Raw genomic sequence first — 12363 nt, 5'->3', positions numbered from 1 at the left:
TGGCAACAAGCAGCAAGGTCATGATATGGTTCCTGGTGGAATAGCCTTGCTTTTTGGAACAAAAATTCCCACAAATTACCCACATATCAAAGTTATCCACTAGCTAATGAACATGAAAGTTTTCTAGCAAATAAAACACGCATATCACAAAGCACTTTCTTTAAAAGAAAACACAAAGAAGCGAAAGAGAAAAGAAGCTGATGAGAGTGAAGCCTGATTTAGCAGATAAGTTTATTCGACATAGTGCATGATTCAAAGCATCTGATACTCCATAGCCAAAAAGGTTTCCTATTTCCTATTACAAAATACCGGATACCCTGAATATAGCTAATTCAAGGTCCTCATTCCTTTTTCCCTATATCTAGAATTAAACAGGTTTCCCCATTTAGCACACATTTCACATTCACTGAAGGCTTTGGGGAGAGGGGGAAACAGAGCTTATGACTGCCCCTCTGAACCAAAGGCACTTAATGTTAAAAGATAAAGCACAGTAGAGTCACCCCACAGACATTCCTGTGTGTTCAATGGCTGAACTTCAGCATACCATCACTGGTCCACGTGGGATTCATCGTAACAATGTAAAAGACACTAATTTCCTTGGAAAAACAAAGTGCAGTATGAATATAAAGGAGCCACCACCCCCCTTTTCTGAAAATAATACATAAGAGAACTCTTACTTTACATGATTAGTATCACTCAAGGTTCACACACGGAAAAAAATAGCTAAAAAATAATCTATCATAAATTCTCACTATGAAGTCACAATAGAATCTGATATCCTTTTTAGAACTGGCGAGTTGGAGAGAAACCCAGAGGTCATGCTGTCCATCCCTTCATTTGAGAGGGGAGGGCACTTGAGGCCCAGGAAGGTCAAGTGTTGGACCTGGGGTCTAACCCCTGTAGCAGAGCCTGCGTAGGACGCGGGCCTCCTGAAGCCTAGATCAGGGTTCCCTCCACTCCCCTTCCTCTTTAAAGACTCTCAAAAGTAAAATATGGCGATGATCTCCAAAGATGCACCACACAATAAAGCACATGCACTGACCCAGGTCAGCAATTTGGTCTCACAAGGCGGTTCCTTTGGCCATTGGGTAGGTATGTAACCCACCTCAGGGTGGGAATTCTTTGCGTGGCATCATTCAGAGTTCTGAGGGAAGCCCAATGTAGGTCAGACACGACTCCTTCTTGGACTGGGGAAGACTCTTCTTGGTTGTCAGTCCATGGTGGGCAGGCAGTCGGCTGCACAGCGGAATCCCAGATTCGAAGCAGAGCTATCAGGTGTGTTCTGGCTCCGAGCAGCACAGCGATACCTGTAACAATAGGACTGTGCAGAGAGAAAAAGCAAGGTAAGGGCTACTGGGACTCTCAGCTGAGGGCTCTAACCCATCAGACGCATGTTGCACCAGCTGTAGACAGTGCTTCCGTACAACCCTGCCTGTGTGGATACTTAACATGTATGCTTTAAAAAGGGCAGCACATTCAAGAATTAACCACATATTTCCCAACATCCTTTACCTTATAAGTGTAACACAAATATAGTACAAAGATGTTTAGCATTAGATATAACAGCAAAAAAGAAAAATGTAACAACCAATGATTGCCTAAGTTGAGGCACATCCATATAATAGAAAAGTAAGCAGCCATTGAAAGTCATGTTTTTACATAGTATTTAATGACACAGGAAGTTTTCATGATAAAATGTTAAATGAGGCCAGGTGCACTGGCTCACACCTGTAATCCCAACATTTTGGGAGGCTGAAATGGGAGGACTGCTTGAGGCCAGGAGCTCGAGGCCAGCCTGGGCAACACAGCAAGACCCCATCTCTACAAAAAATTAGCTGAGCATGGTGGTGTGCACCTGTAGTCCCAGCTACTCTAGAGGTTGAAGTGGGAAGATCTCTTGAGCCCAGGTGTTTGAGGCTGCAGTGCACCATCACTGAGCCACTGTACTAAAGCCTGGGTGACAGAGCAAGATCTTGTGTCCAAAAAAAAAAAGCAGTTAAAATGAAAAAGTCAGTATATGTGGTATGACTACAGTGTAGATAACTACATATGCCAAGAAGAAAAGACTGGAAGATTCCGAATGCACCACAATGTGCACAGTAGTTATCCCTCAAGCAACCTGAGTTTCATATTTCCTACATGAAACCTATGCAGTAGTCCTATACAATAAGAATATATATTAATTTTTGAAATTAAACCAAGTAATAAGTGATACATGGCCACTGAAAAAATATTAAGAAAAACACTAAGATATCATTTAATATCTAAATAATATTTATATCATTTACTATCTAAATCATATTTATGATATCATTTAATACCAGTAGATCAGCAAAAAACTAAACAACAAGCCTAGGAACATCAAATGTAGGAAAGGCTGTGGGACAACACTGCTTTTTAAAAATACGTTGCTTTGGGAGTTTAAATCATAGTACCTAATAAAGCTATACAATGTTGTGTGCAGTTTGTTTTACATCTGTGTTATTAAATAAGAGCCAGGCATAAGTACACACACGCACACCAACACAGACCTTCAGCGCCTAGTACATACCAGACATGGGGCTAGGCATCTTCATCTGTTATGTCATTTGATTGTAACAGTCCAGAGAAACTCAATGACTTACCCAAGATTGCACAGTTATTAAAGAAAGTAGAATTCCAGCTCAGGTCTAACTGTGGTGTGCTTGCTTTCCTAGCAAGATTCTACACTCCATAGGGAAGAGCATCACGACTCATGTCTTCTTTCCCACTGCCCAATACACAAGCCCAGCATGCACTTGTACACTTGCACAAACATAAGAGAGCCTAACGCACATATCCCTGGCTACCTAGCAGGTATTCAGTGATTAACCACAGATTACTTCAAAAACCTCCACATGCCAAAAATAACCACGCATGAAACTCTTGTGCCCTAAGATTGTTCTCCAATCCAAAATAACGGAGAATAAAAATAAACTAGTCATCCTGTGTGCCATGAGCATAAACTCTGAGTTGGCCCAATACAGCTCAAGTCCCTGCAAGTTGGTTAAAGAAGTTTCACAAAGAAACATGTGGAATAACTTTAGAATCTGTGCAGAAGCGATAATTTGGAGTCGCGGGGAAGATAAGTCAGCATGCAAAAGGTTGTTTTTTTTTAAATTACTCTCTTTTCTCTCAGAAAAGTAAAATGCTTCTTATCTTTATGAAAAGTATCTCTAAAGTTGACACAGAAGTTCTCTGGAGCACTTCTACTGTAAAAATAAAGACAGAGTGCTTTGTCTTCTATAGATAATGAAATGATAGCAACCAATTTTCTCATTTTCCTTATGGTCAGTGAAGAATATAACATTAGCAATTCTCAGGTAGAGAGAGGGAAGATGAATTTAAAGTGTGCTTGAAATAATTGATAAATTGATGGCATCTCCTACTATGTGTGATCCGCATGCAATAGAAGCTCTCAAATGACTAGAGGTGACCATGCAGGAAGACATAGCAAAAGCCTCATTCCATGCAGGGCCTACTCATCGGGCTGCTGTGAAACAACAGTGCTTTGGTATTTCTAGAATCAAGTTCCTGTGGATAATCCATGGCCCCATGCAACCAAGCATGTGTAGCAAATTCCACACTGCAGCAAAGATCAGGTTCAGGGGGAGCTACACAGATGACATGACATTCTTGTCCCATAAACATACACGCTTTTTTAGAAGGCAAAAATTGATGTGGATGAGATTTCCATGATCATGGCAGTGGTCCTCGGACCTCAGCATACGTAAGAATGGCCAATACAGCTTGCTTAAATCCTAGGCCATACATCAGAAACTCTGATTCAGGAAGTCTAGTATGGGGACCAAGAACCTACTTCTAACAAGCTTCTAGGTGCCGCTGATGCCACAGGCCCATGGGCCTCACTTTGAGTAACACTGGTTTATAGGATTTAGAGGGGAAGTTGAGAGGATAGCAAGGCCACAGCCTGATCATATCAGAGCATGGTTTAATTATTCATTGAATATACGAGAGCTTACAATATGCCAGATGCTATTTTAGGTACGACGGATACAATCAGAACAAGACAAACAAGATACCTGTTATCAGGGAGCTGACATTCAAAAGGGAATTGTCAGACAATAAATAAACCGATACATTCAAGATGGTTTCCAGGAGTAGTCACCTCTGCAGGAAGGAAAATAGGGAAAGAGGACTGAGAGTGACTGGGTGGCTACTTTCGATAGGGTGGTGGTCTGGAAAGGCCTCTCTGAGAAGATCACATGTGGGCTGAGTTGCCCAAAGATCTGCAGCATGAGAATTCCAGGCAAGAGTAATGACTGGCACAAAGGTGGTTAATGATGTCTTTGGGGTAACTGGCTTCCTCACTAAAACAACAAAGGTATTAGCCAGCTTCTAAGCAGGTCTTAGAAACCTTGTGTTCAACTGCAGGAAGATGGTAATAGCCCTGCCAGCATCTGAATGTGGATATACATTCGCTACATAAATGGGAAAGTTAAGAAATCTCTCCGGTGATAGGGCATAGGACTTAGGTTTTTGTTGAATAGCATATTTCTACCTGTCACTTATCTCTTAAATTATATCAGAAACTATTTTAAGATAAGATGATATTCATATGCCACAAAACCTAGCATATAACAAATCAAATGAACTGTTGGGATCTGCCCAAAGCACTGGGTGGAGGATTCTACAGCTGTGACACAGGATAGTAGAAAAGACATATACAAGAGATTATTCCCAGGGTCATATCTGAAGACCCTGGTATATAAAGAATAACTGCATTCTTGAAAGACAAAAATTAAGTACACAAAAAGTTTGCTGGAATACTATCAATTGTTTTCTTTAGGAAGCATGATGATTTTATTTTCATTTTGATCTTTACTATGTATTTTCTAATTTTTATGGTGTGAAAATGTTTTCTTTGAATAATGAAAAGTTTAAAATCAGTGCCTCTCCCTTCCCCACCACAAAAAGTTAGTTCTTTGTTAGATCACAGCAATCCCTGAGACTGTCCATTAACCAAAATGATAATAAAGAATTAAACCCTAAAAAGCAAGACTCACTACAAAAGTTAGTGTTGAGGGGTCAGAGCCAGCACTTGAGAAAACAGTCAATTCACACATCATTCCATTTCAAATGCACTCATTCACTCAGCAAACATTTATTAATAAGTCAACTTATTTTAAATTCCAACTAATAAAGCACATAATTAAAGAGGTAAATGGCCTCATTATAAATGTCCTCATTGCTCTTTCTTTTTTTCCAACTTTATTTTTAGCACCAAAAGTGGTTCTTAAGGATGTGAGGTCTTTAGGTGGCTGAAAAATGGGTCATTCTATTAATTAAGAACAGGGAAAGTGGGAAGGACTTGTTTTAGTCCTATTTCATTAAGATGGCTAATTACTGTGTGAAATTGATCTCCATGTCTGTGCTAAGAATGAGATCCTGGACTTGGGCACATTCCATTTAAGATAATGACTTATCAGCCTTGGGGCTTCAAAGTCAAGGGGAACAGCAATATGCTTTTTATGAGAGGGAGACTTTTAAGGACAAAGGGCATTTTAAAGATAATTGTAACTCATGTTAAACAAAATCATGACAGAGAACGCCACAACAGAACAGAGGTCTCAATTTCCCATCCATTGCTCTTGCCACCAACACTAGACCAACTCCTTTCGCTCTTCATCTAGGTAGGACGGTGAGGATTTCCTTAATGTTGTAGGCTGAGCTAAAGACCCAGAGGGATTAACCTAACAACATCAACAACAGTGAGTATTTCTTGAGTACTTACTATGTGAACTGTTCTAAGAACTTCTATGTATTAATTCACTTAATCCTCTCAACAATCCTATCAGATAGGCATTATTAGTATCTGCACTGTATACATGAGGAAAAATTGAGGCACACAGATGTTAATAGTGTGCCTAAGGTCACATGGTTTATAAATGGTGGATCCAAGGTTCCAGCCTATTCAATCTGATTCCAAAGTCTGCACCCTTAACCAGATGACATGTTGCCTCATAGTTTTTCTTTCTGTGCCCCCATCTCCTTATTGAAGCTATACTTTGGATAGATTTTCAAAAAATTATGAATGAGCATCAGAATTTACTTTAGCCAGGCAGGCCGGGCATGGTGGCTCATGTCTATAATCTCAGCACTTTGGGAGGCCAAGGTGGGAGGATCACTTAAGGTCAGGAGTTCGAGACCAGCCTGGCCAATTTGGCGAAACCCCATCTCTACACAAAAATTAGCCAGGAGTGGTGGCACACGCCTGTAATCCCAGCTACTCAGGAAGCTGAGGCAGGAGACATGCTTGAACCTGGGAGGTGGACGTTGCAGTGAGCCTAGATCATGTCACTGCACTCCAGCCTGGGTGACAGAGTAAGATTCTGTTTCAAAAAAAAGAATTTACTTTAGCCAGGCAAACTGGTGTTGGCCCATGATCAAAAATAAGTTATCATCTAAGCAAGAAAATTTTTTAAAAAATGAATTATAACATTATTCTTTGTTTTTATGATTTTTTTCCTTTTATTGATTTTCACCTATGGCATGAACATTGCTTTTGACTGTCTGGTTGGGAGTTTATTAGTTGGTTCCTTCTTCAAAAAAGAAGACGGGAAATAATCTAATTATAATAAAGATGATGCTGATAGGAGCAACTAACTTTTACTGAGCCTTCACCATAAGCTAAGCACTGTACCAAGAACTTATATATGTTGGTTCATTTACTCCTCATCAGAACCTTATAATGGGTACAATTATAGTATGTTATAAATGTAAACACTGAGGCTTAGAAAGATTAAGTAATTTGCCGAAGGTCACATACCTGGCAAGAAACAGATACAGAACTCCAATCCAGATGTAATTCCGTAATCCACATCTCAGTAATTTAGTAAAAGCTGTCACTCTTCATCTACTGGAAAGGCTAAGCACTCTGAAAATAATTCACAGCCAACAACCTGTGCTATTTTCCTAACCTTACAGATATAACCAGACTGATATTAAAGACCAACCTAATAAACAATTCACTTGACCAAGATCCTGGAAGTACCATTTCTCTATGGAAAATCCTGTGGATCCCACTCAGTTTTGTCACTCTGCTATTCTCCTCTTCTAAAATGTTATCCCCATCACATGGAAACTGACTAAATTAAAACAAATCCTTCAAGTAAGCTAAGAAAAGATAAAAATGCATAATATAGACTTTAAATCAACCACAAAAATTATAAAACAAAGAGTTACAGCTAATAAGCATAAGGAGAGAAAATGGGGTGATAAAAACTACGTAATCGAAAAGAAGACAAACAGAGAACAAGAACAGGTGAGACAAAGAGAAAAAAAATCAAGATGGCACATTTCAACCCAACCATATCAAAAACCACATTAAAAATAAATGGTCTAAACACCCAATGAAAGGCAGAGATTATGCCAATAAATACAATAACTCAAATGAAATGGACAAATTCCTTAAAAGATACAAACTACTAGAATGTACTGAAGAAGAAGCAGATAAACTGTATAGTCCTACATCTATTTAAAAAATTAGGCCTATAGTAAAATTAAAAAAAAAAATGGGCATATGGGCTCACACCTGTAGTCCCAGCCACTCAGGAGGCTGAGGCAGGACAATTGCTTGAGTTCAGAAATTCGACCCTGTCTCTAAATTAATTAATTGTTAAAACTCTCGGCCCAAATGCATTCACCAAGGAATCCTATCAAACATTTCAATAATAACACTAATTCTACATAAACTCTTGCAAAAAATTTAAAATAAGTTAATATTTAACAACTCAATCTATGAAGTCAGCATACGCTGAAACCAAAATTAGACAGACATTACAAGAAAACACAAAATAAACTAGATTCAAAAATACTCATAATTTTTACAAATCAAATCCAAAATGTATAAAAAAGATAACACATCATGACTAAGTGGAATGATACATATCACAGGAATGCAAGGATAGCTTAATATTTGAAAATCAATGTAATTCACCATATGAACAGATAGGAAAAGCAAAATCATATTATCATCTCAATAGATGCAGAAAAAGCTCCCAGCAAAATCTACATCCATTGCTGATAAAAAACTCACAAAAAATTAGCAATGGAAAAAAACTTTCTCAAGCTGTAACGGGCATGTGTCTATGAAAAAGCTATTGCTAATACATATCCAATTTTGAAAAACTGAATGTTTATTCCCTAAGATCAAGAATGAGGTATGAATGTCTACTCTTACCATTCCTATTCAACACTATACTGAAGGTTCTAGCCAATGACATACCACAAGAAAAAGTTATAAAAGGCATCTAGATTAAAAAGGAAGAACTGTTGATGTTCACAGATCATATGATCAGCTATGTAGAAAATATACAATTTACAAAAACATTACTAGAACTAATAAATGAGTTTTGCAAGGTTGCAAGACTCAAGATGAACATACAAAAATCAGTACCATGTAAGTGTGCTTAATAAAGCATGTAGGAGGTCAAAAGATATTTTTAAAGAATCTGCTGGGAAGCTTATAACAATGTAGATTACAAATAAGCTAAAAATTATGAAACATGAAAGTAGATACATTCATATGCATGGAATTAGGACAGTTAATGTTCTTTACTTGCTTAAAAATGTTTTTTACAAGCTTCTGTTACCCCATTTATTCTTGATGAAAAATCTTCTGGTCCTCAATTACTTAGAAAGTAAATGGATTCTAAATTTAGAAAAGTGCCATATGCCAGAGACATAAATGGTGGCAATTAGGATTTTGAGATACTACTGTACAAAGAGGATTCACCTGTTTTCCATGGAAGTCTGATTCCCTGGCAAGAAGATCCAGGTACATTTGTAGCAATAACTTCAAGCAGAGAAGCAATCTAGGATTAAAGACTCTGATGTATACGTGAACATGTAAATATATTGGGAAGACCTGGGACAATGCTTTTAATTTAAAATTAAAACTAGAATTTTAGGCCAGGAGCAGTGGCTGATGCCTATAATCTCAACACTATGGGAAGCAAAGGCAGGAAGAATTTCCTGAGCCCAAATGTTCAAGACCAGCCTAGGCAACATGGCAAGACCCCATCTCTAAAAAAAATTTAAAAATTAGCCAAGTTACTTAGGAGGCTGAGATGGGAGGATTGCTTGAGCCCAGGAGGTCGGGGCTGTAGTGAGTTGTGATTGTGCCACTGCACCTCAGCCTGGGTGAAGAGTGAGACTCTGTCTCAAAAAAAAAAAACATTTCATGAAAATAAATTGGCCTACATCTTGTTACCAATGTAGGTCTAAAGCATCAACTGAGCTCTGCTCTATGAACTTCTACCTGAATCACTGGATTAAAAATTCTAAGAAATACAGAAGATACACATACATACAAACTCACACATATATATAATCTAGAGAGATTTGCTTTAGGCTAGTGATTCCCAAACTTGGCTGTATGTTTTCATCACCTGGAGAGCTTTAAAAAACACAATGCCCAGCTCACACTGAAGAAAAATCAAATCAGAATGGGGGTGAGTGAGGAGACAGACATCAGTATTTTATATAGATCCCAGATGATTACAATGTGGAATAAAGTTTGAGAACCACTGTTTAAGACAAAATTTGATAATGCCATCCTTATCAAATTAGTAACTTAATTTGGAGCCATTATAGGTGGTTTTAAGTCTCTAACTACCTGGACTGAATAAATTACTAGGGGAAGCTTTGCAGCAACAACAATCTGCAAAATGGCATCTCTGCACAGGGATAGAAAGCTGGAGTTCAGGAGATGTGAAAAATATATGACTCAAAGAAAAAAGGGAAGGGATGGTATTCTATTTCCAAATTCCTTATAAAGCTTATTTAGGAAACACCAAGTCACTCTAACTGATGAAGAAAGCCAGCTCAGACACTAAAATCATAGCCCAAAGAGAAGAAACACTCTCTGGGAATGATGCTTATTTCACAAGGCACACTTTGTACCTAGAACACGGGATGCTTCCATTTCAGTATATCACAATCTGCCCTCCACACATAACTCTCACTTGAATCTCAACAGAAAATCCAGAAATGTACAGGATTCTCAAATAAATTAAGGGTGTGCTTTCAGACTTACATGCTGGAAAAGTTATATACACCCACCCCCTTGCAGTTCATGGGACAACAAAGGTCTCTCAAAGGGGCAAGATTCAATAGATGAAATTTGGTTGACAATAAGTCATTCATAACCTCTGTTACTTGTGTTACCTTTCTCCATGCTTGTAACCAAATTTGAGATGACTGTCCTCCTTTTTTTCTGGTTTCAGTGGGGTTAGTTATGCATTTGCAGAAGTGCATGAGACATTTGGGGCCATCATTTGCAATGAATCCATAAAACTGCTATCAGAACAAGAACAGCAAAACAGTTTAGTGACATGACTTACCCTATGGCACATGTAGGATCCACCTTTCTTCACCCGGTCTTTCCCAGAAGGGGGACCTTTCTACAAATGAAGAAAAAGGCTATGTTAGACCATAAGGCAAAGCTGCCCCTTACACAGTGGGACAGAATCCACTTTGATCCAACCAGCTCTCTCATGGTTGCCTAAACTCTCCACAATGCATTTCCACCCCTAGGCTTTGTATCTGTATTCGTGGGCCCTCCCAAATGCCCACCTCCCCAAATCCTACCCATCTTCTAAGGCCCACCTCAAGTTTCCACTCTTTGGTGAAGTCTTCGTGACTACAGGAAGCAATCCTGTCTCTAAGTCCCTACAGCATTTCTTGCCTAGATGACTGATAAGCTGCTTGGCTGCACCTCTTACCATGTCACGATGCAAATTTATCCTGTGTTATAACTGGTTTACACATCTACACTGACAAGCCTCTTTGAATTACATGGTATTTTTTGAAACATTTTTCTTGAGACAGGCTGGAGTGCAGTGGTGTGATCATAGCTCACTACAGCCTTGACCACTTGGGCTCAAGCAATCCTCCCTCCTCAGCCTCCCAAGTAGCTAGAACCACAGACATGAACCACCATGCCCAGCTAATTTTTAAAAATTATTATTTATAGAGACAGGGTCTCGATATATTGCCCAGGCTGGTCTTGAACTACTGAGCTCAAGTGACCCTCCTACTTCAGCCTCCCAAAGTGCTGGGATTACAGGCATGCAACACCATGCCAGGCCAGAATTATATGTTTTTATAATCCCACTGTGTAACACTTAATAAATACTTTGCTGATTGAATGAAAGAGTTTGCTTGTTAGCCTTAAAAAAAATTTAGGTGTGCTTTATTGAGATATAATTAATATACAGTAAAATTCATCCTTTTTAAGTGCACAGTTCCAGTGAGTTTTGACAAACATATATAGTCATGTAACCACTACCACAATCAAGATATAGAACATGGTTTATCTTGAAGAAAAAAAAAAAAAGACACATATACGTACTATGAACCAGGCATAGTTTGAGCACTTTACAAATATTAACTCAGGTATTCTCCATCCAACCTTGGAGGTAAGTTAAGTTACTGGCAAAATAAGTGGGACAGCCAGGCAGCCTTGCTCCAGAGTCCATGTTCTGAGGCACTCCACTGTGCTCCCACTTAGAGACAAGAAGTGTAGGAAATTAGGCAGTGCTTAAAAGGAGGCAGGAAAGAGCAGTGTCTACCACTGTAATGAGAATTAAGATCTACACAGAGCCAGTATAATGGCAAGACTTTTTTCTAGGAAGGATTTCAGATAAAAGTTCAAAGGAAATGAAAATCCGAAAGCATCAGTTGCCAAGATAAAAGCCTCAACATCAGGTAAGCAATACACAGGATCTGAGAGGTACCAATAAATAGGCTCTAATAAGTCAGAACCGTATCAGGGGAGTCTGTGGGGAGAGGGATTTATCTCCTTTTTTTTTGTTCAAAAAGACAATCACACACCTGTCAACTATTTACTCCAAAAAACACAAGAAGCCGGGACAACCCCGCTCCTATCTTAGTTTTTCCTTTTCCTGTGACCCAAAAGTGCCCTTACTTAAGTGGCAAAAGTTAAAAGAATCACGTTTTCTCCAAGCACGGCTAATGTACTTTCTTGCAAATGTAAACCATGTGGGCAGAAGTACACATTATCTTCTAAGCATTTCCAGGTACAGATGCTCCTTAGCATGGGATTAGGTCCTGTCCTGATAAATACATCATAAGTTGAAAATATTATTAAGTCAAAAATGCATTTAATACCCCTAACCTACCCAATACTGCAGCTTAGCCTAGCCTACCTTAAACATGTTCAGAACACTTATGTTAGTCTGTAGTTGGGCAAATCATCTAACAACACAAAGCCTATTTTATAATAAAGTGTTGAATATATCATGTAAATTACTGAATACTGAACTGAAAGTGGAAAACAGAATGGTTGTATGGATACTT

The 12363-nt window shown here is 38.7% G+C and overlaps 1 protein-coding gene across 3 annotated transcripts in view; it reads right to left on the bottom strand.

The window, feature by feature from the left end:
* Positions 1 to 212: 212 nt before the first annotated feature.
* The window catches only part of SUMF1 (sulfatase modifying factor 1), a 101138-nt gene continuing 88987 nt past the window's right edge, over positions 213 to 12363 (bottom strand). For 2 of the 3 annotated variants that reach the window (XM_055260381.2, XM_055260383.2), the window contains 2 exons: positions 10386 to 10445; positions 213 to 1321 (listed from right to left, as the gene is read on the bottom strand). In XM_055260381.2, coding sequence (XP_055116356.1) covers positions 1211 to 1321; positions 10386 to 10445 — 171 coding nt within the window. In that variant the 3' untranslated portion in view covers positions 213 to 1210. The remainder of the gene's footprint in view (positions 1322 to 10385; positions 10446 to 12363) is intronic. The other variant, XM_055260382.2, reaches the window with a different exon arrangement.

This window comes from Symphalangus syndactylus, chromosome 21 (assembly GCF_028878055.3).
Source record: "Symphalangus syndactylus isolate Jambi chromosome 21, NHGRI_mSymSyn1-v2.1_pri, whole genome shotgun sequence".
In the NCBI taxonomy this organism is placed as follows: domain Eukaryota; kingdom Metazoa; phylum Chordata; class Mammalia; order Primates; family Hylobatidae; genus Symphalangus; species Symphalangus syndactylus.
This window is presented reverse-complemented; position numbering and strand designations above follow the sequence as displayed.